Raw genomic sequence first — 27,182 nt, 5'->3', positions numbered from 1 at the left:
ATGTTTGTTTGGAAGCTGACCCCATGTCTGTGGATGATGTCACCAAGGATACATAGATAGATATGGAAGAGGAAGCAGAGGAAGAGGAGGACTGATCCTTAGAAGACACCAGTGGTAATGATGGGTGGGGGGGGGGGGGGGGGGAGTGGAATGCAGAAAGAGAAGCCATTGCTGGAGATGCTCTGGCTATGATTGGATAGGGAAAAAGTGGAACTTTGTGAGGGCAGTCTCTCTGAGCCAAACTATAGAGGAGAGGCATTGGAGGAGGATGGTGTGGTCAAGCCTGACAAAGGCTGTGGAGAGGTGTGCATTGTGGGAATGTGGGTTCACACTACCCATGTACCTCAATGTCTTGGGCTGTTTGTGGGATCAGCACAGTTAATAGAGTTTTCAGCTTTGCTGAGCAGGGATGCTTTGTGAAGCAGGCTTAAGGCCAGGATGAGGAATTAAAGGAATGTGCAAAGGTCATTCATCTATGTCTTGACGTTCTGTGCAGAAGTTGGTCTGGTCACTGTGTTTATAGCAATAAAGTGATTGAACAGCTTAAGTGGACCATATAACCATGGTACCAGGGTGATTAGAAGAGGTTGAGATGGGCTAAGTGTACCTTCATGGGTTCCTGTTGTTAATCTGATGCCATTTTTGTGTGTATTTTAATATATTGTGATTTAGTGGTAGAATACATGAAATGTAGCAAACAAAGGTAGAATTGGTATAAGAGTTTTGTATGTTGTATGCTGTATGTTGTAGTCACATTGGATTGTGGAGTGTGATGTAGCTGAGTTCTTATAGTGAATCATGAACTCAATAAAGAATCATGTAATCATAAGCTTATTTAGGACCTGATTCTGTGTTTGTTACAACTGATGTCTGTGGACTCTGGTGTTTAAAGTCACAAAACAAATTAGAACAAGAAAGCAGTTCCAACAGGTATCAAAATTGCAGTCATAGAGGATGTAATGCATTACTTTGGTTAAACCCATTTTGGTGCTGTGGTAGGGAAAGAAATCTGATTGGAGAGATTCAGACATGGAATTTCATTAAAGATGAATAGGCATTTAGGAGGTGACAACAGATTTAAAGACTTTGGAGAGGAAAGGTAGCTGGATGATGGGCCAGGGGTTTGCAAGACAGATGGGTTGAGATTGTTTTCTTTGAGGGGGTGATGATGGCAGTTTTGAAAGGGAGGGGAACAGTATCTGAGGAGTGAAAACTGTTTACAATGCCAGCAAGCATATGGAAGTTGGGTGGAGGCAGTTTAGTGGGAATGGGGGTCAAGGGACCAGGAGGTGGATCTCATGGACAAGATGAGATCAGAGAGGGCTTCGTGGGAGAAAGGAAAAAATCTGGAGAAAAATGGGTATTCATGGCTAAGGCTGGGGAAAGGAGAAAGTAGCAGAGAATGGATGGTCTCAATCTTAGTGACAGAAAAGTCTTTGAGCTCACCATATTTATTGTCACAGGTGAGGGTGGGAGCAGGGAGGAGCTGAAGAGAGGGGTTTAAAGAGATGCATGGTAGTGGAGAAAAGAAGCCGGGGGTTATATTTGCATTCCATGATGATCCTGAAAAAGTTCACAGTTTTTCTAGGAGAGTGAGGCACAATGTGGTCCAAACAGATCTGGTGAAGAATGGCTCAACTACTTGTGCACCAGACAACACTCATGTCTATACCTCTTGGGTTTGAGGGAGAAAAGATGGGTCCATACCAAAGGGATCAAGCAGGGTGGGAGAGAGTAAAGATTTTACCGGAGACAAGGTGAAGGTGAGGGAGTGATTCAGCAGATCAATTGCTGCAGCAGTGGATTGCTCTACAGGAGCCAGCGTGGACTTGATGGGCCGCACGGCCTCCTTTTGTGCTGTAATGACGGTAAGCATTGTGGTGAGTGGAGGATCGCTGGAGGCTAAGCAGTTGGCAACTTGAAAGTGTAATTATGACTTGGGAGGAGATTTTCTTTTCAGCAACACATGCAGAAGGAAGTGAGCTTGAGAGATGGTGAGGGATACAAGTGGCAGAGGTGGCCTTGTCTGTGATAGACACCATTAAAGCAGAGCGGCCACGGGAGAATGCAAGGTTGTGGATGTAGGATAGTTTAGATAGAAGAAAGGTTTAGGAAACACTGGAGAGCAGTCAACTCAGAGGAGAGAGGACATGGGGAGCTGAGATGAAGACTGAAATCACTGAGGACTAGGAGATGTTCAGGGCTGTAGAAAATGAGGATTTTAAAAGAAAGTCTAAAGGGTTGGAACAATGGAGGTGCTCAAAGGAGAAGGTACCAGAGATGCAGGGGGAGAGATCAAGTGTGATTAGGTGATGAAGCGGTTTGGGTAGACCATGTGGTGGAAACTACAGCCAAGTAGGGAGGTTTCATTAAGGGGAAAGATCCACACTAAGGTCATGGACAGCAAGGACCATGTTTAAGAGTGAATAGCGATTCTGGAGGAAGATGCAGAGAAGGATGGTGATTGTTATTCTGCTGACAGAGACCAAGGGGGACAAGAACGAGATTGGTGAGGTTAGCCTCAACTGGGTACACTAGCCAGAAACACTGGTGAGAGGAGGATGGAGCAGTTCAATGCTGCTAGTCAGAAGGGAGCAATGGTGCCTTGATGTGCCCACTGCAGAATGGTGGGAGAGGCACAGAGGGTAGCTGTGGGGTTATCCAAGAGAGATCCAAGTCTGGGAAAGCAACAGGTGAAGTGGTGGGTTGTGGTGGAGTAAAGTTACCAAGAGGGGAAAAATGAAAGGTTACGTGACTGGGAGACTAAGAGGGATAAAAGAACGGAGATAGAAGTAATGGGCTCAGGTCTGGAAAGGCAACCAAAATGTGCACATGATGGACACAGAGGCATTTTAGATAACACAGACATGGCAGAGATTAGGAGAGACATGAGAGACATGTCCTGGACATAAACAGGAGAGGGAGGAGATAATATTAAAGAGTGATAATTTCCCTTCATACTGGGGTGACAGCAATATTCCTGCTCCCACTGGGGCTAGTAACAAGGATATTTTCCCTACATTTGGGCCAGTGACAGGGATATTTCCCCTCAAACTGGGGTCAGTGACCGGATTACTCACTCTTACACTGAGGCAGTGACAGGGATATTTCCCTTCACATTGGGGCCAATGATGAGATATTCCCCCTCACATTGGGGCCAGTGATGGGATATTCCCCCTTACACCGGGACCAATGATGGGATATTCTCCCTCCCACTGGAGTCAGTGTCTGGAATACTCCCCCTCATATTCTGGTCAGTGATCGGAATACTCACCCTTACACTGGGGCCAGTGACAGGGATATTCCCCCTTCACACTGGGGCCAGTTACAGGGATATTTCCCCTTCACTTTGGGGCCAGTGATAGGATATTTCCCCTTCACACTGGGGCCAGTGACTGAGATATTCCCCCTTACACTGGGGCCAGTGAGAGGGATATTCCCCCTTACACTGCAGCCAGTGACAGGGATATTCCCCCTTAACATTGGGGCCAGTGATAGGATATTTCCCCTTCACACTGGGGCCAGTGACTGAGATATTCCCCCTTAAACTGGGGCCAGTGACAGGGATATTCCTCCTTAAACTGGGACCAGTGACAGGGATATTCCCCCTTAAACTGGGGCTAGTGAAAGGGATGTTCCCCCTTCATATTGGGGCTAGTGACAGGGATGTTCACACCAGAACAGAAATAGACCAGGATGTAAGCATAAGGAATGATTCAATGTTTTGGCATTTCATGGCGATACAAAACACCAATGTAGACAGACTGCAATGTTGGAGAGGATGATAATCCGAAGAGGTGAATACTTACTGCAGGGTCTTTGCATTGGCTACTGTTCCAGGTCTGTTCATTTCCAGATCCCTGCGACTGTGGAGAAGAAGCAGCTGTTCAGGCAATTATTATTTTTAAATATGAGTCATACTTTGGTTCCATTTTCATTTCTTCAAAAGTGGACGTGGGACGCCCTGAGCCATGGATTTTTATCGGGGTGCAGGCTGACTCATGGGGGATTAGCTTGTGCTTTCCTCCCCACTGAGAGAACGCAGGATCTGCTGACAACTGTGCCCTCTATGTAATCTCAGCTGAAAGATTGTGAAACACAGCCGGAGACTGCGAGATAAACTAGTAAAGCTCCGAAGTTTTAGTTGCACTCGAACAGAGCAGTGCCAGTGCTGATCTGCTGTTACATCAAACAGAAATTTACAAGGTCAGACCAGCAAAACTGCAAGCAGGAAACTGGAGTGAACTGGTCCAGTCAAAGGACCGGCATAATGGACTGAACAGCCTGTTTCTGTACTGTCATTTCAGCAGATTCAAATTTGGACAATGGATGCAATTTATAAATGTAAACAAAGCCTCAAGCTCATTTTATTAAATAGAATGGCTCTAAATGCATGTGAGCCAATAGTTTTTCCAAGGCAAGATCAAAACTAACAGAATTCTTCAACTTTTACTATCATTTCACTCTGGTGAAATTTGTGCTCAAGGTAAGTAAGCCCTCACTGCTCAGCCCTAACTTTAAGCCAATATTGCCTGTACTGAGGTGTATCTGTGACAATGTTGCCATTATTGGGGTGTACCTGTGGCAGTGTTACTTGTACTGGGGTGTGAGTGTATGACAGTGTTATCTCTACTGAGGTGTCTGTAACCGTGTTAGCTGTATTAAGGAGTGCCTATTACAGTGTTAGGTATATTGAGCAGTGTCTGTGACAGTGTTATTGTACTGAGGAGTGTCTATGACAGTGTTATTGTATGGAAGAGTGTCTGTGACAATGTTGTTGTACTGAGGAGTGTCTGTGACAGTATCATCTGTATTAAGGAGTGCCTATTACAGTATTAAGTGTATTGAGGTGTGTCTGTGGCAGTGTTATTGTACTGAGGAGTGTCTGTGACAGCATCATCTGTATTAAGGAGTGCCTGTTACAGTATTAAGTGTATTGAGGTGTGTCTGTGGCAGTGTTATTGTACTGAGGAGTGTCTGTGACAGCATCATCTGTATTAAGGAGTGCCTATTACAGTATTAAGTGTATTACGGTGTGTCTGTGACAGTGTTATTGTACTGAGGAGTGTCTGTGACTGTGACACCTGTATTGTCTATGACAGTATTCTTGTACTGAGGAGTAGCTGTGACAGTGCTATCTGCACCAAGGACTGTCTGTGACAGTGTTACCTGTACTGAGGAGTGTCTGTGACAGCATTGCCTGCTCTGAGGAGTGTCTGTGACAGTGTTACCTGTATTGAGGAGTGTCTGTGACAGCATTGCCTGCACTGAGGAGTACGTGTGATAGTATTGCCTATACTGAGGACTGTCTGTGACAGTGTTACCTGCACTGAGGAGTGCTTGTGACAGTATTGCCTGCACTGAGAAGTGCCTGTGACAGTGTTACCTGTTGTACATGTTCCAGAAGAGCTGCAGATTGCTCTGGTTGACGTTAGCTCCTATCTGCTGTCGGAGGCTCTGCACCAGTTCCGTATTGTTCATCAGTTCCTCCTGAGACAGGAGATAGAAACACCATTACACACCCCTCTGCTGACTACTGACTCCACCTCCTGCTTTCTCCCCTCTTGAAAGCATCAATTCTCTGCTGGGGCTTCTGTCTGTGGTACCTCACCCAAGTGGGCATTCTTAGGGTACTGGATCAGTCAGCAATCAGAAACAGGTGTCCTACCTGATTAATTGTTCTCTCAACCCCTCCCCATTCTCCTAGCCCAGGGTCCTCGAAGCTAACTGCTGTCCTTATTTGGCCATTCTACCTCATATCAGCTAATTCAACAAAAGAAGCACTTATGTTTATACAACAGCTGGTCACATCTTAAAATGCTTCACATACAATGAATTACTTTGAAGAGTGGAGCTTGTTGCTCGATAGGCTAATGTGCAGCCATTTTGCAGACAGCAAGATCCTACCGACAGTAAAGATCATTAATCTGTTTTTAGTGATGTTGGCCAGGATGTCACCACACACCAGGGATTAAACATGTAAACATAGGTTCTTTACAGTTTCCAGAGCTTCATCACCCAGGCCTTCGAGTGAGCACACACTAATTTCTGAATTTCTATTTAATGATGGCACCCAGCTGAACATCTGGAGTTGGATGAGCTCGAACATGGACAGCCATAGCCAGCCGTAGATCATATCGGTGTCCTTTATTTAACATCCAAGCCTAGCCACTCTTTTGCAAGTGATTCCTCTATACATTAAAATTCCTTCAGATCACAGAGTCTTAGTTCAATGGCTAAATCACTATATCTTGATATTTCTATGCCCTTTGATGCAGCAATTAAAATATTGCTTCTTTTAACATTACTTTTTCCATGTCTAACCAACCTTTGATGCTCTGCCATTGATGGCTCCAACAATATTATTTCTTAATCTACAGAAATTATTTGCCTATCCCCTCTGATCTCAATTGGAATTCTCTGATCTTCCCCATCTCAAAAGCTACCTCCAAGCTCGATTTCCTTGTTCATGGTAAACAGTTTATTTCTCAACATTTCAACCCACTGTCAAGTCCAAGTCTTGAATGTAACTCCCATATATGGAGAGGCTTGTCTGGTCTCTCTCTTATCACCTTGGCAAAGGTAGAAAAGACTTGGGCCCTGAAATCTGATGGCACTACAGCTAGTCTACCCTTATCAGCAGGCTAGCAAATACCCCAGAGAAACCGTAGAAATAACCGATGATAGCCCCATGGAATTTTAGGGCCTTCCTGTCTGGTAAGGAACTCCTCGTGATTTCTGTCATCCAAATCTTCTTTGCGTTTTCAACCTGTCTCATCTCCCTGTTTCATCCTGATTACAATGGTTGGTGCTTCTCTGAATTTTCTCCCTTGTTCTTCCTAGGCTCGAATGCAATCCAACATGGTCTACCTCATTCCACATCTTCATTGGGTCGAAACCAAGATTCATCATATATTAAAATCATTCCCAAAAACACTACAACAGTGGCATCTACACGGCAATGTGGAAAATTGCCCAGGTATGTCACATCCACAAAAAACAGGACAAACCCAACCCAGCCAATTACTGCCCTATCAGTCTACTCTCGATCATCAGTAAAGTGATGGAAGGGGTCGAGGACAGTGTTATCAAGCAGCATTTGCTCAGCAATAACCTGCTCACTGATGTTCAGTTTGGGTTCCGCCAGGGCCATTCAGCTCCTGACCTCATTACTGGGGGAAAACTCTGCTGGTTGGAGTTCTTCTTCTTCTTCTTTGGCCTCCTTGTCTCGAGAGACAATGGATAAGCGCCTGGTGGTGGTCAGTGGTTTGTGGAGCAGCGCCTGGAGTGGCTATAAAGGCCAATACTAGAGTGACAGACTCTTCCACAGGTGCTGCAGGTAAAATTGGTTGTCAGGGCTGTTACACATTTGGCTCTCCCCTTACGCTTCTGTCTTTTTTCCTGCCAACTGCTAAGTCTCTTCGACTCGCCACACTTTAGCCCCGCCTTTATGGCTGCCCGCCAGCTCTGGCGATCGCTGGCAACTGACTCCCACGACTTGTGATCAATATCACAGGACTTCATGTCGCGTTTGCAGACGTCTTTAAAGCAGAGACAAGGACGGCCAGTGGGTCTGGTACCAGTGACGAGCTCGCTGTACAATGTGTCCTTGGGGATCCTGCCATCTTCCATGTGGCTCACATGGCCAAGCCATCTCAAGCGCCGCTGACTCAGTAGGGTGTATAAGCTGGGGATGTTGGCCACCTCGAGGACTTCTGTGTTGGAGATACGGTCCTGCCACCTGATGCCAAGGATTCTCCGGAGGCAGCGAAGATGGAATGAATTGAGACGTCGCTCTTGGCTGACATACATTGTCCAGGCCTCACTGCCGTAGAGCAAGGTACTGAGGACACAGGCTTGATACACGCAGACTTTTGTGTTCCGTGTCAGTGCGCCATTTTCCCACACTATCTTGGCCAGTCTGGACATAGCAGTGGAAGCCTTTCCCATGTGCTTGTTGATTTCTGCATCGAGAGACAGGTTACTGGTGATAGTTGAGTCTAGGTAGGTGAACTCTTGAACCACTTCCAAAGCGTAGTCGCCGATATTGATGGATGGAGCATTTCTGACGTCCTGTCCCATGATGTTCGTTTTCTTGAGGCTGATGGTTAGGCCAAATTTGTTGCAGGCAGCCACAAACCTGTCGATGAGATTCTGCAGACACTCTTCAGTGTGAGATGTTAATGCAGTATCGTCAGCAAAGAGAAGTTCCCTGATGAGGACTTTCCGTACTTTGGTCTTCGCTCTTAGACGGGCAAGGTTGAACAACCTGCCATCTGATCTTGCGTGGAGGAAAATTCCTTCTTCTGAAGACTTGAACGCATGTGAGAGCAGCAGGGAGAAGAAAACCCCAAACAGTGTAGGTGCGAGAACACAGCCCTGTTTCACCCCACTCAGGATAGGAAAGGGGTCTGATGAGGCGCCGCTATGCTGAATTGTGCCTTTCATATTGTCATGGAATGAGGTGATGATACTTAGTAGCTTTGGTGGACATCCGATCTTTTCTAGTAGTCTGAAGAGACCACGTCTGCTGACGAGATCAATGAAAGCAACGTAGAGGGGCATCTGTTGTTCGCGGCATTTCTCCTGTAGCTGACGAAGGGAGAACAGCATGTCAATGGTCGATCTCTCTGCTCGAAAGCCACACTGTGCCTCAGGGTAGACACACTCGGCCAGCTTCTGCAGCCTGTTTAAAGCGACTCGAGCGAAGACTTTCCCCACTATGCTGAGCAGGGAGATTCCACGGTAGTTGTTGCAGTCACCGCGGTCACCTTTGTTTTTATAGAGGGTGATGATATTGGCATCGCGCATGTCCTGTGGTACTGCTCCCTCATCCCAGCACAGGCAAAGCAGTTCGTAGAGTGCTGAGAGTATTGCAGGCTTAGCACTCTTAATTATTTCAGGGGTAATGCCGTCCTTCCCAGGGGCTTTTCCACTGGCTAGAGAATCAATGGCATTACTGAGTTCCGATTTTGTTGGCTGTACGTCCAACTCATCCATGACTGGTACAGCTGGGCTGCATTGAAGGCAGTCTCAGTGACAACATTCTCCCTGGAGTACAGTTCTTAGTAGTGCTCAACCCAGCGGTCCATTTGCTTGCATTGGTCAGTGATTACGTCCCCTGATTTAGATTTGAGGGGGGCGATCTTCTTGATGGTTGGCCCAAAAGCTCTCTTAATGCCATCATACATTCCTCTGATGTTTCCGGTGTCTGAGGCCAGCTGAATATGACTGCATAGGTGTTGCCAGTAGTCATTTGCGCAGCGCCTGGCTGCTCTTTGTGCAGCGCTTCTGGCTGTTTTAAGTGCTACGGATGTTAACTCGCTCGGGGCTTTCTTGTAGTTCAGCAGTGCAATGTGCTTAGCGGCTATGACAGGTTCCAGCTCTTCAAAGTGAGATTGAAACCAGTCTGCATTCCGCTTCACGTGTTTGCCATAGGTGGTCATAGCTGACTCATAGATGGCGTCTCTGATGTGGGCCCACTTGGTCTCTGCATCCCCTGTGGGAGTGTTTTGAAGGGCTTTTTCAAATGAATTTAGAAATTTTTGTAACAGCTGTGGATAAGAAATTCTGCTCGTGTTGATGCGCGGGTGGCCCTTCTGCTTGGAGTGATGCAGCTTCTTTGGTTTGAGTCTAACCTTGCTGCACACCAAGGAGTGGTCGGTGTCGCAGTCCGCACTGTGGAAGCTGCGTGTGGTTTGAGCGCTGTTTAAAGAGGCTCGCCTTGTGATGATGAGGTCCAGCTGTTGCCAACGACGTGATCTTGGGTGCCTCCAAGAAACCTGATGACAGGGTTTAGTGTGAAAGAACGAGTTGGTGATGCAGAGGTTATGATAGGTACACAACTCAAGCAGTCTCTGTCCATTCTCATTCATCCTTCCAATGCCATAGCGCCCAAGACAGGAGGGCCATGAGTCATGGTCGGCCCCAACCCTGGCATTAAAGTCCCCCAGCAGGAACAGATGTTCGGTATTGGGGATGCAACTAATGATATTATGGAGTTCCTCGTAGAACTGGTCTTTAGCTTCATGTGGGGAGCAGAGTGTCGGAGCATAGATGCTGAGTAGGTGTACTGGACCAGAGGCAGTGAGCAGTTGGATGGACAGTATGCGTTCTGAGCCATTTGAGGGTGGCTCTATCATGCTGAGCAAAGAGTTTCTGATGGCGAAGCCCACTCCATGCTGTCTTGGTTCTTCAGGATCCCTACCCTGCCAGTAGAAGGTGTAGTCTTGCTCTCTTAGCGATCCGCTTGCAGGGAGGCATGTCTCCTGAAGTGCTGCAATGTCCACATTGAGTCTACTGAGCTCGTTGTTAATGATGGCGGTCTTCCGAGAATCGTTGATTTGTGTAAGGTCTTCCGCCAGGCCAGGACACATAGTTCTGACGTTCCAGCTTGCAAAACGAAGGGCTGGTACCTTCTTTTTTTTATCGTGCTGTTTGGTGTGGTGTTGCAGTCCGCTTTTCGGGCAATGACCCTGAGCAGGTGGACTGTGGCGCGACAGAACCTTATTGACCGGGGGCTGCCCGGTTTGAGGCGGGCGGTAGCTGTCCAGTGAGGTGCGATGACCTCTCCCACCGACAAAGGCAACCCGTGGCGCCCAATCTCTACGCCAATTGAGCTGCTGGTTGGAGTTATACGTAGCATAAAGGAAGATGGTGTGGTTATTGGAGGTCAATCATCTCAGACCCAGGACCCTGGAGTTCCTCAGGCTGGTATCCTCGGCCCAACCATCTTCAGCTGCTTCATCAATGACCTTCACTCCATCATAAGATCACAAGTGGGGATGTTCACTGATGATTGCACAGTGTTCAGCATCATTTGCAACTCCTCTGATACTGAAGCAGTTAATGGCCAGATGCAGCAAGACCTGGACAATATCCAGGCTTGGGCTGATAAGTGGCAAGTAACATCCGCAACAAGTGCCAGGCAATGACCATCTCAAACAACAGTGAATCTAACCATCTCCCCTTGATATTCAATGGCATTACCATCACTGAATCCCCCATTACCAACATCCTGGGGGTTATCATTGACCAGAAACTGAACTGGACCAGCCACGCAAATACTGTGGCTACAAGAGAGATCAGAGGCTGGGAATTCTGTGGCGAGTAACTCACCTCCTGTCTCCCCAATGCCTGTCCACCATATACAAGGTACAAGTCAGAAGTGTGATGGAATACTGTCCACTTGCCTGGACGGGTGAAGCTCCAACAACACTCAAAAAAGTCGACACCATCCAGGACAAAGCAGCCCGCTAACCCCATCCACCACCTTCAATATTCGCTCCCTTCACCACTGATGCACACTGGGAGCAGTGTGTACCATTTACAAGATGCACTGCAGCAACTCACCAAGGCTCCTTAGGCAGCACCTTCCAAACCCATGACCTCTACCACCTAGAAGGACAAGGGCAGCAGATGCATAGGAACACCACCACCTGCAAGTTCCCCTCCAAGTCACACACCATCCTGACTTGGAACTATATCGCCGTTCCTTCACTGTCGCTGGGTCAAAATCCTGGAATTCCTTTCCCAACAGCAATGTTGATGTACCTACATCCCAAGGACTGCAGTGGTTCAGGAAGGCAGCTTACCACCACCTTCTCAAGGGCAATTAGGGATGGGCAATAAATACTGGCCTAGCCAGCGATGCCCACATCTCATGAACAAATAAGAAAAAGACCTCTTAACTGTAGAATTCCCTACCATCCTCCCTCAGTATTTGCTCTCTATTACAATCTTCAGGCTTTTAAAACCCAAGCTTAGTATTGGTTAATCAGAGCTTCCTGATTTACCTCATTTTTCATGTTTATTTTATTCAAATTTGGTGTTCCCTGCACTGTGACCTTGGCCTTTTACTTTGGTTTCTCAATTAAAAGCAAGGTGAACTGTCAGGTAAAGCCATTAGGGACATGTTAGGAGTTAGATAGATGACGTATAGAATGATACAGATTGTGAATTTATTTAGATGTCAAGATATCGATTTTAATCCTACCTGACTAGTGGAAACCAAGCAAGTGGGCAGCTAAAAGCGAGCAGGTTAGTTACCCACATGGTGCTTGACCCTTTCCCATCACTGGCAATCCTAACCTGCAGGGTTCTGCAGGCAGTTGTGATGCCCACCAAAAGCAAGCAGGGGCCTCATGCATTTGTGCAAATCAAGGTCCCATTACGTCAATGGGACCCCGACTGCATTGTGACCCGGGCCTGAGCAGGGAATCCTCCAGTTCAGCCACTGTTGGGAACGGTGAATAGACCCCTCCAAGTTAAGTGGACAACCTTCCTTCTGCAGTTAGTAGGAGTAGGATTACTTCTTCAGGACCCATAAAAAGGTTGTGGCTTTCCATACCCCTGATTCCATCTCCCACCACCACCTTCCCTCTAGCGAGAACCTCTTGAAACACCCTCACCAGGATTTACCAATTTGTTGGTGAGCCTACCATTGGTGCCTGCCTCCTTGAATTTCTCTCCCGTTTCTGCCGGGTTAGGTCAGGCAACTGACCTGCAGCATGTAGATGAGATCCGGGAGTTAAAATCACCCGAGTGTTAAACCTAGGTCAGCGAGTGCATTTTCCACTTGCCCTCCACCCTCCTCCACTCCTGCATTAAAATCAATTCCTTAGTTTTTGTTTTTTAGAGTGAAATATCTGAACATTGAAACCAATTTCTTTCAATGAAAATCAGTAAGTCTCATGCCAAATGAACGAAATTGATATTCCTGTGACTGGTTGATACCTCTCAAACTGTCCCATCTTTATTGCATTAGGATGATGAAGCTTTTCTATTAGGTTATCAGCTGACACTGCAGGGAGCCAAGCCACTACTGCTCATGAAGTATCTTCTTACCTGGCTGCAGAGATGCGATAACACGGTGTCAGGGAGTGAGCTGGTCAGACCCGAGAGCTGTCAACAAACAAAGAGAGGAGCAATGAGCTTCACTCCCCATTCTCCAGTGTCCTTGAAGGTGGATTCCCCTATACCCAAATACTTACACTGTCCAAGCTAAAGCTGCAGTGAGGCCATCAATGTGAATTCCCTACTCCTCTATATTGACCACTGAAAAACAACCACTCATTCAGACTGGCTGAGTGTGAAGGGACTCACAAAATTTACCCTTATATATTGACGATCTGAACGCCTTGATTAGATTCACACTCCTGGATATTGTTCCAAGATTACTTCTATTTCTTTTTTAAAAATATGTTATGGACGATGATTCATCTGGAATCTTGAAGAAGCTGGAGTGCTTTTTTAAAAAAGGAAGGTCACCAGAAGGTTTGACCTGAGAGTAAACAGTTACTGGAAGGCATCTGTTTTCAAAGAACCCAGCAGCGGTTACTTTGGCTTGAGAGATGTTTGCAGAGGAGTGACAAGCCATGATTTATAGATGTGACAGGACTTACTTCTGGAAAGTTTAATGTCAATTTGAACTATTAAAAAAGCCAGTTGGTGTTTGGATTGAAACAGAAGAAGTTTGCTTATTGACCTGCCAGGAGACTACCAGCCCACCTTTCTCTTGAAAAGGAATCCTGCATCAAGGGTGTTCCTGTTTCCTCCTGTATTTGAAGAAAACCTGCATGATTAAAGAACTTGCATGTCAAATGTGTGCAACTGAAACCCTTGTTGATGCCTACCTGCTGTAAGACTTATCCGAAGCTGCAACCTGACTGAAACCTTCTGTAGCTGCATCTCTTCGAAGCCTACCCAACTGATCATCAACATTGCCTGGAAAGAACTGTTCTATGAAGATCCTATTGACAAGACACCTATTTGCCTTTGGGACACTTCAAAACAAAGGACTTTCTTCCATACTTTCTTTTCAGCCTAAGTGTTTTTTTTTATTCCTTCTATTTCTTTGTAACAGCTATAAACAAAAATCCCTTTTTTCCCCAGTTCTATATGTATGTGTGTGTGCATGAGAGCTAGGATAAATAAGGGGCTTTAATATTTCAATTTGTGTGTATGTTTACTTCCTTATTGGTTAAAATTTGGTTTATAATAAATGGATAATTTTGTTGTTTATTAAAGAGACCTGGTTGGCGTACTTTATTCTGGTGGAAAAATAGAGTATATGATTGACTGTTTTGGTAAGGGGAAAAATTTAAATATATGTTGTAACCTGTGGAGATGTGGGACTGAATTAACAGTGCACTCCTCCTGCCTCGGTCATAACAATATCCATTATTCTACATGTAAACCAGCTGAACTCTTTATTAGATTCCAGCCTATAACACACTCCTGGGTATCCATTATTCTATAAACCATCTGAAGCCCTCATTTAGATTCCAATTATTAGAAACATAGAACCACAGAAAGGTTACGGCACAGAAGGAGGCCATTCAACCCATTGTGTCTGCGCCGGCTGAAAAACTAGCCGCCCAATCTAATCCCACCTTCCAGCACCTGGCCCGTAGTCTTGCAGGTTACAGCACTTCAGGTGCATGTCCAGGTACCTTTTAAACGAGTTGTGGCTTTCTGCCTCCACCACTGATCCGGGCTGTGAATTTCAGATACCCACCACCCTCTGGGTGAAAACGTTTTTCCTCATGTCCTCTCTAATCCTTCTACCAATCTTCAGAATGACCCATCTCCTTCTATCCAGCCCAAATTGATCAAGGACCAAGATGATGATTTGTAACAATACAAATTGCAGTTAGCTGGTTGTGAGCACTGACCTTTGTTGCTGCCCAGTCAATCCAGCCTTTTCCACAGGGGTCAATATTGACGAGAACCATCCCCTCCACCATATCCGGGAAAATCAACTGAAAGAGCAGACAGCCAAGTGAGTCCAGCATGACAGAGAGACTGCAGCGTGACAGAGAGACTCCAGTGCGATTCAGTCAGTTCATGAGTGAGCTCATAGGATCATAGGAAATAGGAGCCAGAGGAAGCCATTCGGAACCAAGAACAAAATTAATGACAATACAATGAAGAAATTAATGTATTCGCCTGAAATTCCTTTGTCTGCCGCTTAAAAAAGGGGTTAATCCATTTAAAATAAACAACATTTCAAGGAATTTTATACAAAACCATCTGTTATTAGTATCACGTAGCACAATTTCAGCTGGTACATTACAGGGTAGTAGGGCACTGAGGGTGGGCCGTATAGTCGGCTGTAGGCTGGCCTTCCATGCTCTGATTAAGAGATACAAGGCATAATTTAAAAAGCAAAATGTACTGAAAATGCCCAGTGGACCAGTCAGCATCTGAGAGAGAAAGCTTAACGGCTTGGGTGAGGAGGGTGGACCTTCAACAGAGCTCTAACCCACAATCAGAAAAAGCTGAAGAACTTTTCCAACTCCATTAACTCAACATGTTACACACAGACTAACACAGAGTTAAGAGTGTGTCATAAACAGGGTAACACAGCTGGGAGTGTGGAACACACAGGATAACACAGGCTGGGAGAGTGTTAAACACAGGGTGGAACTGTAAGTAGTGTATTCCTACAGGATAACACAGAGCTAATGGTGACTTAACCCCTTCAAGCAGGGTATTATCCCTCCCCTCAATGTGTCTGTTGGTGAATGCAGTGTCCTGTGCTCAGCAATGTAGACCAGGGAGGCCACAGGTTCAGTTTCTCCTAAACTCATGAATCCCAATCAGGGTTGTGGTACAGGGTCTTTAAGTGGCTGTGGGAAGTGGGGTGGGAAGAGGGTGGGGCAAATATAACAAAAATAATTTAACTTTAAGTGAATTTTGCAAATCCCTGGAGCTCGTCACTCCCGTTACAAAGCAATGCTTGGACACTCACAGCAAACTTGGCGAGGATATAGGCTCCGGCCCCCACTCCAATCCCAACAATACTTTTAAATCTGCAGGGAAATAAGACAACACATTAATGTTCAAATAAACCATGTGAAGCATCTATACAACTTGGTCTGCCCTGTCTGTATACATCCAAGATTGTATGTGGTATAGCCCGGCCACCACCATGGAGACATGCAGCCATCCAGGCTGCACACCATGAGGACCTGTATCCAACTGGACCACCCATCACACCAGCATGTATTCACCAAGCCTGTGCACCATGTGTGTCTGCACCCCATCCAGCCTAACCACTGTACAGGAGTGGACCCAAACAGGGCCTGTCCATTATACCAACCTCCACAAGACACAGTGAGACAAATACAATGGTTCTTTCCTGCAAAATACAGAGATTGTAGTAACTATTATCAATGAGATCTTTCTCTTATCAAATGCATAAATTATTCACAGCCTTGCCAATTCTCGGCTTGTCAGCACTCTATGATTTCAAGTTACTGTCTTTTTGAAGCATGTATTTAATGTGCTTGAGTGATGAACAGGATGGTGATTCTAGTGGCACTGGACCCTCCTTTGATGTACTGGAGGTTGGTTATTGGGACACACACATGGCAACCTCAAAACTTAGCAAAGGCTGATCAACAGCTTCAGAAAAGCTTCCAACTCAAAAATGCCTATGACTATGTACCTTTGCCAAGTGAAAACATTTCATCCTCTTCCCTTCGCTTCTCCCCTCCCTCTCCCTTCATTCCATCCAATTTCACCCCACCCCCTTTCCCTTTGTGCCACTCCTACCCAAGGAAATGATTCTGGCCACTGCGGGTGGGAATTCTTGTTCTGGCAACAATTCCCACTGCGATATGCAGAAGCCAGAAGCACCTCTGTTAGCAACAGAATTACAGTAGGAGGGGCTCTGAGGGGAGGGGAGCCTGGTCCATGCTAGTTTATGTCAGCAAATGTTACATATTTGACATTCAGGTTGGCATGTATGCTGACTGGTGTAATGGAATATTGACCTAGGCTGTGAGCTCAAATCTAGTCTAGTTGAAGTGCCCTCTGTTTGGTGGGGCCTTCAGTCAGGCTGTATCTTGGTTCAAAGCCTAGAGATGATAAGTCCCAGGCCCCATATGGGGAACTGCATTCAATTTTTGGCATTGCAGCTCAGGAACAATAAATTGGCCTTGGAACAGGTATAGTGCAGATTCACTGGGATGACACCAGTGTTTAAAAGGTAAATTATGAGGATAGATTGCTTAAACTTGGCTTGTATTTCCTTGAATGGTGATCTAATCGAGTTATTTAAAATGACTGAAGATTCAATAAGGCAGATAAAAGAAACAGTTTCCTTTGGTTGGGGAAACCAAACAAGGGACACAATTTGAAAATTAAAGCTGGGTCATTCAGGTGTGAAATTAGGAAGCACTTTTTCATACAAAGAGTGGTGGAAATCTAGCATTCACTCAGCCAAAAGGATGTGGACGCTAAGACAATTGGAGCTTTCAAGATACTCACCATCTCTCTCCCTAATGTCTATTCACTTGAGAACAAAGCCATTGCCATCCTTGTGCTCATTGTGGATAACTGCATCAACATCATGGCCGTAATGGAAACCTGGCTGAGGGCAGATAACACCTTCCCCTAAATGAAGCCTTCCTGCCTGGCTATATCTTCCACCACTTGTCTCGACCAGACCGCCACGGTGGTGGTGTGGCTTTTATCATCAAATCACAACTTGATCTATCCCCCTACTCCTTTGGCACCTTCTCCTCCTTTCAACATCTCACCTTGCTCCACCCCTCTTGCCTCTCAGTTAAAATCCTCATTCTCTACCACCCACCCAAGTGCCATAATAATTTTCTCACCAAGATTTCTTCACTGCTGTCCTCCCTTGATCTCTGCACTGAATGACGTCTCATCCTCAGTGATTTCAACCTACATCTCAATTTATCATGCTCTCTCTCCTCTGAGTTCATGACCATCCTATCCTCATTTAATGTCTCCCTCCATATAAACACCCAACCAATATTCATGGCCACCCCCTTGACCTTGTCATCTCACCGGGGCCTTGCTATTCCCAATGTGCTAATTACAGATGAGGCCATCTCTGAACACTTCCTTGTATCCACCCACATCCCCCTTCCGCCTCTCAAATCCTCTTCCTTCTGTGTCCACCCCAGGAAGAACTCTTTCCCAATTCACTTACAACTTCACTTTGAAGATCCCGACTCTCTAGCCTTTGGCCCCTCCATGCACCATGACATTTCTGCAGCTACTGATCTGCTCAACCACACCCTTACCTCCACCTTTAATGCCCTGTCCCAGTTAAAACCATTACTCTCTCTCACCCTGACCATCCCCCCCTGTTACAGCCCTCATGTCCGCTTCCTTAAGTCCAAGGAATGCAGACTTGAACAGATATGGTGAATAACTGGTTTAGGCTATCTTCAGCAGATTTGGTTGGACCACATAAAGCACTTGTCTGCTGAAACTGCTCACTATTCCAGGATCATCCTGGAATACAAAGCTAACCCCTGACTGCTTTTCTCTACTGCAGTCTGTCTTCTTAATCCCCTCTGCTCTGTTTCCTCCACCCTCACTTCCAACAACATGCGAGGAGCTCAGGGACTTCTTTGTCACTAAGATCGAGCCTATCCGATCAGCTGCCTCTGCTGCTTCCCTCCCTTCCCCTAACCCATGAGGCCAAACTAAGGTTCTGCACTGCCCTAGCCCTGAACTTGGACCTTTTTCTAGTTTCTCCCCATGACCTCACCAAACTTGCCTTGCCAATGAGATCACCTTCTGCTCCTTCAACCTTATTCCCAATAAACTGCTGACCATGCAACTTTCCTCCTGGCTCCCATGTTAACTGATATTCTTAACAGTTTTCTGTCCTGGGCACTTAATGTCATATTTGTCCCCAGGAGGAGCTTCCATCACAAAGACTGTCTATTTCCATTACTGTAACATTGCCCAACTCCACCCCGCCTCAGATCACCTGTGGTTGAAATTCTCATCCATGCCTTTGTTACTTCTCCACTTGATTATTATAATACACTCCTCACCAGCCTCCTACGTTCTACCCTCCATAATTTTGAGGTCATCCAAAATTTGCTACCCGTGTCCTAACTTACACCACTTTCTGTTCACCCATCATCCCTGTTCCCTGACCTATACTGGTTCATGGTTAAGCAAGGCCTCGATTTTTCAATTCTCATTCTTGTTTTCAAATCCCTCCATGGCCCTGAACCCTCCCTATCTCTGTAATCTCCTCTGGCCCTACCACCCTCCTAGATATCTGCATGCCTCTAATTCTCTTCTTTTGAGCATCCCCAATTTTATTCAATCCATCATTAGCAGCTGTGTCTTCAGCTGATAAGGCCCCAAGCTCAGGAATTCCCTCCCTAATCCTCTCTGTCTCTCTTCATTCCTATAAAATGCTCCTTAAAACCTAACTCATTGCCCAAGCTTTTGGTCATCTGCCCTAAATATCTCCTTATGTGCCTTGGTGCTAAATGTTGTTTCATAACGCTGCTGTCAAGCACCTTGGATTGTTTTACTATGTTAAAAGACACTATATAAATACAAGTTTTTGGTGGTTGTGATGAGATCAATAGATTTAAGTTTGGTAAGGATATCAAAGTACATGGAGCAAAGGAAGTAAATGGAGTTGAGGCACAAATCAGTCATGATCAAATAGAATGGCAGCACAGGCTCAAGGGGCTGAATGACCAGCTCCTGACCCCATTTTCAATGAAAGGGTCCTATGTGAAATAGCTTATCATAAGAATTTGAGAACCAGCTATATAAGGAGATATTAGCTTTTGCAATCTAATCCAATTCCCAGTGGGAAACAATTCAATAAAAAACAGCCATTATGAAAGTGGCCACAGAACAGGAATGACTGAAGGATGAAGCCATTCTGCATTCAGTTCCTAATCTGTGCCATGTGAAGGGGGCAGGAGCTGGGCATAGGGGAGAAACATCAAAGGGACAGTTATACTTGGGCAGACCGGCACCTCTTGATTCCAGTCAGATGTGCTTGTGTACTTCCTGCCTGCCATTTTGGGGACTTAGGAGGCCACTTAGCGCCTGAAAAAGTGACATTATATGGTCCTGTTTCTAGGCCATAGTGTTCATTAGGGAAACTGGGTGCTTAGCAACATATAGGGGGGAATTTTAACCAGAAAAAAGTGTGAGTTCAGTAGGAAGTTAAAATGTAAAAAATCTGAATCCCAACCTCAACCTGGCCACTTCCAGTTTTCCAGAGGCAGGATGCGGGCGGGCAACCAACATGCTTGCAGGAGGTGGATTGGCAATTTAAATATTTTAATGAGGTTGCATGCCTCATATTTACCCACTATTTTAAATTTAACCCTGGCCAGTTGAGATTTCCAGGCCTCAGGAAACCTAGTGGCTAAAGGGGGTTGAGGACTGTTGCATCCAAGAAGTAACAGTTTTTCTACTTACCCGTTGATTCCAGTTTACCTGCTTCACCAACACCAAATCATCAGTCACCATCCCACCAATTCCTCTGATTTCCCCTGTCTCCATCCTCCTATCTGCCTCAAGTCTCTGATATCTGCAACTTCAACGCTCTTGATCTCCCCCCGATATTGCCTGGTGGCTCCATTCCAAGATCATCCCCGCTCTGGCCTCCCCAAACTTTCCCAGCTCCGAACTTCAATCTTCCTTCCCTGACCATGTGCTTCCAGGTTTCCCGACTACAAACCAGACCCCCTGCACCCTCCTCACCTTCAAGTTAATATACAGCCTGTAGTATTAGAGATACTGGGTGCTTAGCAACATATCGTGTTCATTAGCAAACAGTTAACATCGGACGACTTACCCAAAGTGTTGAACGACACTTGGCAACATGGCAGCCAGCTGGTCCATGGTTGGGAACTGGTACCTGAGTGAAGACACCACATTGTTACGATCACCTGGTCCAAGGTTTGTATTAATATTTTAGAGGCCACTTTTAGTTTTGGGGAGTTAAATGTGTAGCTGTAAGAATTTCAAAAGGTTGCAGACCACCCAAGATTTAAAGTTCAAAGATGTCTCCATGAGTGCTTACAGAGACAGAGTTAGAGAAATGAGAGACATAAAACAGCATGTGGGCTCGTTTAGTTGGGATTTGCAAACAGAAAGTCAAGAAGAGATTGTTCTGTCATTGTTACCAATATCAATTATTTATGTGGGTATCAGAAATCAAAGAGATGTTTTGGGAATTGGAGGTAATTACCTTAAATTGCTATCTGGGACATGCCATATGTACCACATTGCTATGGAGGTAGATGATGCGGGGGATGCCTTTGGTCAGGTGTTTTTTTTATTTGTGTGCTTGCTGACAGACAGGCAGTTGGACACAGAGAAAGCAATTGGCTTTTGGATGTCAGTTGGACTCAGAAGCAGAGGCCATCAGGAAGCAGGGATGTTTCTGTTTTGAGTAGGGCCCATGCTCAAACTGGAAAGTCCAGATTTGGGAGGTGTTGGAAGAGAACTGGAGGATTTGCCTAGCCGGATGCCAGAGGGGGAACCCCTGGGAGATCTCATACCTCAGATGATAGCTGAGAAATTAAGGAAATTGAAGTGAATTCCTAAGAGCTGTAGTACGCTTTGGATTGGTCCTAGGAGAAGTGAACAAGCTGCCAAGATCCTGTAATATATAGGGGAACTCTTGGGGTGGAAGTAACAGTCAAACAGGAGTGTTCTGTTGAGATTTAGAGTTTAAAGTATTCACCTTCATGTTATGTTAAGATTTTAAGTTTAAAATATAAATGTTTCCAAATTGCAGTATTAAGTTAATAATGTTTTGCTTTGTTTAACTCTTGTACAGGAAAGTTTTTTGTTTAAAATGTGAAATCTTGTTGCATAATTCTTTCAGTAATAACTGGAAATTTGACTTTCCCTTTTTAAAAGTTAATGTTCCCACACAGAATTGTAACAACATAAAAGCAGTTAGTGAGGGCAAGACCCTTCTTTATATCATATGATGTGAAAAGGGGGAGCTGGAGGCAACATAATAAACACCAATGTACCACAAAGATGACAGGTGCTGGGAGACAAAGACTTAAAGACATGGGGAGGGGGGGATGGTGGGGGTGGAATTTCCACATGAATTCTCTTGATCGCCTGCTGTAACTTTGACAGAAACCCTGGAGAAACAGCTTAAATAATCATAGATGCTATTTCACCAAACTATATATTGATGTTTCACCAAAGGTACAACAGGACATTGGGAAACCCCCCTCTTCCCTCATTGATACTGGGCATCAGATATTTCCAACAGTATACTCCAAGGCTCAGAAACTCTAGTTCACTGGCCCTAGTGACCTTCCATGTGTTGAAATTTGTATGTGTAAAGGACAGAGTTCCAAGCAGCGGCACATGGGAGAGTTCCACAAGCAAGAGAAGCACTGTTTTAATTGGCAGGTGGAGCTGCAGTGTATACAGGCACTCAGTTTACAATCTATAGTGTATAGAGAATGACGGAAACCTTGAATAACTACAAAATAGTAATCTAATCGAGGTCTTTTTACATAGAATAATGGGCACCCAAGAGTGAGTTACAGGCTGCAAACTAATCAAGGGGTTTAGACAGCTTATATATAAAATAATGGAGGAGAAGAACAAGATCAACAGATGCATGGCAACACCATCATCTTTGAGTTCCCCTCCAAGTCGCATCATTCTGACATGTTGCTATATCCTCATTCCTTCATCAGTGCTGGGTCAAAATCCTGGAACTCCCCACCTAACAGCACTGTGGGAGGACTTTCACCACAGGCATTGTTCAAGACGGCCCACCACCACTTTCTCAAGGGTAACTAGGCATGGGTAATAAATGCCAGGCTTGTCAATGACACCTACACCCCAAGAAATATTATAAATAAAGGATACTGGGGAGAGAGATACAAGCTGGTATCAAATCGAGGGATTCAGATGGGTTATGTGTGGAATAATGGATACCCTGGAGTTACTGGCAGGAACCTAACCGAAGGGCATGGATGATATAAAACCGGAGAGAGATGTTCGGGTTGTTTAGAACTGTGACCAGATCCCGACTATTGTATAGTTTGGGACTGAGTAAAGAATTTTAAGCTGATGTGGGCTGATACGATAAGTCAGCAGGACTCACCCTGATGGGAACTGCGAGGCATTCGTCTGCTGGCCTGGAGCATCTACATGGCACACGACAAAGTGCTTGGTGATTTCCTGCATGTCCTCAAAGTTGAAGAATGTGTTGAAGCACAGTTTATCTGAAAAAAAAGTCAGAGGCTTCATAAAACTCAGCAGTGGTTTTACTATTGGCAGTTCCAGAAGGTACCGGAAGATTGAGAGCAGCACTTGGTCAGTGTGAAGAGGTAAGGCTGGACCAGGAGCAGGACCAGTACAATCAGTAACCTCATCCTTATTTCCAAACAGCAGCCCTCACTGTCACAGGAAGTTGGTGGAGCCCCAAGATTTCACCCCTCCCACAACTTAATCCTATAGCTCAGTTAGTAAATAGACCTCTAGGTTTGCCCTGCTACATCTCCCCCATCTCCTTACCCAACAAGGCTGTCCTAGACCTAAAGCTACACCTTTCTCTAGTTTCAATGCTATGCCTTCTCCACGCTCATCTTGTCCATGAGACCCCTCCTGCTCCTATGATCACATTCCCACTAAACTGTCGACTGCCCAAATTCCCTTCCTGGTCCCTATGCTAGCTGCAATTGTAAATGGACCCATCTCCGCAGCTACTGTACCCCCACTTCTTCAAATCTGCCATAATTATCTTCCCTCCACAAAATATCCACCCTTGACCCCTCTGACCTTGCAAACTACCACCATATCTCTGGCCTCGCTTTCCTCTCCAAAGTCCACATAGGTTGTCATCTCCCAAATCCGTGTCCACCTTTCCTGCAATTCCATGTTTGAATCTCTTCAATCAGGTTTCCAATCCTGCCATAGCACTGAAATGGTCCTAAGCAGAGTCACAGGTAATGTGACTGTGATCATGGTGAACTATCCCTCCTCATCTTGCTCAAATTCTTTGACACGGTCGACCACGCTATCCTTCTCCATGGATCGGGGGACTCTACTATCGGTGCCCTCCTATTTCTCATCTGCATGCTACACTTTGGCGACATTATCTGAATACTTGATGTCAGTTGCAACATATACACTGGTAACACCCAGCGCTATCATTCCACCACTTTTCACGATCCTTCCAGTGCCTATTGTCTGACATCCAGTCTTGGATGAACTACACTTTCCTCCAGTTAAGCACTGGGAAGGCCGAAGCCACTGCCTTTACCTACTGCCACAAACTCCATTCCCTTGCCACGGATTCCACGCCCCTTCCCTGATGCAGTCTCAGGCTGAACCAGACAGTTTGCAACCATGGCGTCCTATTTGTCCCCGAGATGAGCTTCTGACCCCATACCCTCTCCAGCATCAAGACTGCCTACTTCCACCTCTGTAATATTTCCTGTCTGAGAGCCTGCCTCAGTCCATCAAAATGTTGGGAATTTGAGAGGCAGAGTGTCTCTCTGTTGTGGGGTGGGGGGGGGGGGGGGGGGGGGAGGCAAGGAGTTGAATGGGGTACAGTTTCTCTGTGAAAAGGTTGGATGGGGTACAGTTTCTTTGCAAAAGGATTGGATGGGGTACAGTGTCTCTGTGAAGGGATGGGATTGGATGGGGTTCAGTTTCTCTGTGAAGGGATTGGATGGGGTTCAGTTTCTATGTGAAGGGATTGGATGGGGTACAGTACCTCTGTGAAGGGATTGAATGGGGTTCAGTTTCTATGTGAAGGGATTGGATGGGGTTCAGTTTCTCTGTGAAGGGATTGGATGGGGTTCAGTTTCTATGTGAAGGGATTGGATGGGGTTCAGTTTCTCTGTGAACGGATTGGATGGGGTTCAGTTTCTATGTGAAGGGATTGGATGGGGTTCAGTTTCTCTGTGAAGGGATTGGATGTGGTTCAGTTTCTATGTGAAGGGATTGGATGGGGTTCAGTTTCTCTGTGAAGGGATTGAATGGGGTTCAGTTTCTATGTGAAGGGATTGGATGGGGTTCAGTTTCTCTGTGAAGGGATTGGATGGGGTTCAGTTTCTCTGTGAAGGGATTGGATGGGGTTCAGTTTCTCTGTGAAGGGATTGAATGGGCTGCAGTATCTCTGTGAAGGGATTGGATGGGCTGCAGTACCTCTGTGAAGGGATTGAATGGGGTTCAGTTTCTCTGTGAAGGGATTGAATGGGGTTCAATTTCTCTGTGAAGGGATTGGATGGGGTTCAGTTTCTCTGTGAAGGGATTGAATGGGGTTCAGTATCTGTGAAGGGATTGGATGGGCTGCAGTACCTCTGTGAAGGGATTGAATGGGGTTCAGTTTCTCTGTGAAGGGATTGGATGGGCTGCAGTATCTCTGTGAAGGGATTGGATGAGCTGCAGTATCTCTGTGAAGGGATTGGATGAGCTGCATTATCTCTGTGAAGGGATTGGATGGGGTACAGTATCTCTGTGAAGGGATTGGATGGGGTACAGTATCTCTGTGAAGGGACTGGATGGGCTGCAGTATCTCTGTGAAGGGATTGGATGGGCTGCAGTATCTCTGTGAAGGGATTGGATGGGCTGCAGTATCTGTGAAGGGATTGGATGGGCTGCAGTATCTCTGTGAAGGGATTGGATGGGCTGCAGTATCTCTGTGAAGGGATTGGATGGGCTGCAGTATCTGTGAAGGGATTGGATGGGCTGCAGTATCTCTGTGAAGGGATTGGATGGGCTGCAGTATCTCTGTGAAGGGATTGGATGGGCTGCAGTATCTCTGTGAAGGGATTGGATGAACTGCAGTATCTCTGTGAAGGGATTGGATGGGCTGCAGTATCTCTGTGAAGGGATTGGATGGGCTGCAGTATCTCTGTGAAGGGATTGGATGGGCTGCAGTATCTCTGTGAAGGGATTGGATGGGCTGCAGTATCTCTGTGAAGGGATTGGATGAACTGCAGTATCTCTGTGAAGGGATTGGATGAGCTGCAGTATCTCTGTGAAGGGATTGGATGAGCAGCAGTATCTCTGTGAAGGGATTGGATGGGCTGCAGTATCTCTGTGAAGGGATTGGATAAACTGCAGCATCTCTGTGAAGGGACTGGATGGGCTGCAGTATCTCTGTGAAGGGATTGAACGGGCTGCAGTATCTGTGAAGGGATTGGATGGGGTACAGTATCTCTGTGAAGGGATTGGATGGGGTACAGTATCTCTGTGAAGGGATTGGATGGGGTACAGTATCTCTGTGAAGGGTTTGGATGGGGTACAGTATCTCTGTGAAGGGATTGGATGGGGTACAGTATCTCTGTGAAGGGATTGGATGGGGTACAGTATCTCTGTGAAGGGTTTGGATGGGGTACAGTATCTCTGTGAAGGGATTGGATGGGGTACAGTATCTCTGTGAAGGGATTGGATGGGGTACAGTATCTCTGTGAAAAGGTTGGATGGGGTGCAGTTTCTCTGTGAAAGAGTTGGAAGTTGAATGGAGCTGCAGTGTCTCCGTGAAAGGGCGGGGTTGTGCATGGGCTGCGAACTGGATCTGGATGGGGTGTTGGGAAGGATTGCGTGCGGGAGAGTGACTGTTGTAACTCTGAGGAAGTGACAGTCTGATTGTTCTGTTTTAAAACCCAAATGTCATTTTGCTTTTTTCTTATTAGGTTAAAAATCTATTACATGTGAAGCATAGAAGTGCTTAAGATGAACTAGAATACCTCACATTTTAAGGTAAAAGTTTGATATTTTACTGGAAACATGATCCCGGGATCCACCTCATTATCAGGAGTCGCTGCTGGATGATGCCCAGAGTATGACAGCTTGGAGATTGGCTTCAATGTTGCAACTCCACACCTCCCAATCCCACACTCAACAACCTGTCAGACTCACTGGGACACCTGATTATGGTACTGGAGGGAAAGCAGAGGACAAGATAGGAGTCTTCAGTAGTGGAGGAAACAAAACTCGGGTGGGGTGGGGCGGTGTGGTGAATGGATAGAAAGATAAAAGAAAATGTGCCTGGGTTATCTACGTGACTAAGCCGCATAAAGTTGCAGCGGGTATCAGTAGATGGAGCTGTCAGCTTGCACACGACTTTGATCAGTCCTTAGAGTCATAGGGTTATACAGCACAGAAACAGGCCCTTCGGCCCATCATGTCTTGGGTAAAGCATTATGACACAGCAGTTTATCTGCGTCACTTGCCACATTAACTGGTGAAATGACCCTCAGGAACATCACATAATAAGGAGTCCGTGCCAAGTCGGTGGAAGTATTTATCCCTGATTCTCCTTGAACTCCCTAAAGAGCCCGATTGTTGTGAGCTCAGATTTGATTTTTGATGAGCAGTGATTTGCTGATCAGCTCTGCAGTGTTGATTCCGAATTTCTGTTCATGTCT

The 27,182-nt window shown here is 45.9% G+C and overlaps 1 protein-coding gene across 6 annotated transcripts in view; it reads right to left on the bottom strand.

Moving 5' to 3' along the window:
- The window catches only part of ndrg4 (NDRG family member 4), a 195,182-nt gene that overhangs the window by 34,871 nt on the left and 133,129 nt on the right, over positions 1-27,182 (bottom strand). For all 6 annotated transcript variants that reach the window (XM_068049715.1, XM_068049714.1, XM_068049713.1 and 3 more), the window contains 7 exons: positions 22,904-23,024; positions 20,612-20,674; positions 15,755-15,815; positions 14,676-14,762; positions 12,847-12,903; positions 5,387-5,490; positions 3,810-3,866 (listed from right to left, as the gene is read on the bottom strand). In XM_068049715.1, the coding sequence (XP_067905816.1) occupies positions 3,810-3,866; positions 5,387-5,490; positions 12,847-12,903; positions 14,676-14,762; positions 15,755-15,815; positions 20,612-20,674; positions 22,904-23,024 (550 nt within the window). The remainder of the gene's footprint in view (positions 1-3,809; positions 3,867-5,386; positions 5,491-12,846; positions 12,904-14,675; positions 14,763-15,754; positions 15,816-20,611; positions 20,675-22,903; positions 23,025-27,182) is intronic.

The sequence above is a fragment of the Heterodontus francisci genome, chromosome 17, assembly GCF_036365525.1.
Source record: "Heterodontus francisci isolate sHetFra1 chromosome 17, sHetFra1.hap1, whole genome shotgun sequence".
Lineage (NCBI taxonomy): Eukaryota > Metazoa > Chordata > Chondrichthyes > Heterodontiformes > Heterodontidae > Heterodontus > Heterodontus francisci.
This window is presented reverse-complemented; position numbering and strand designations above follow the sequence as displayed.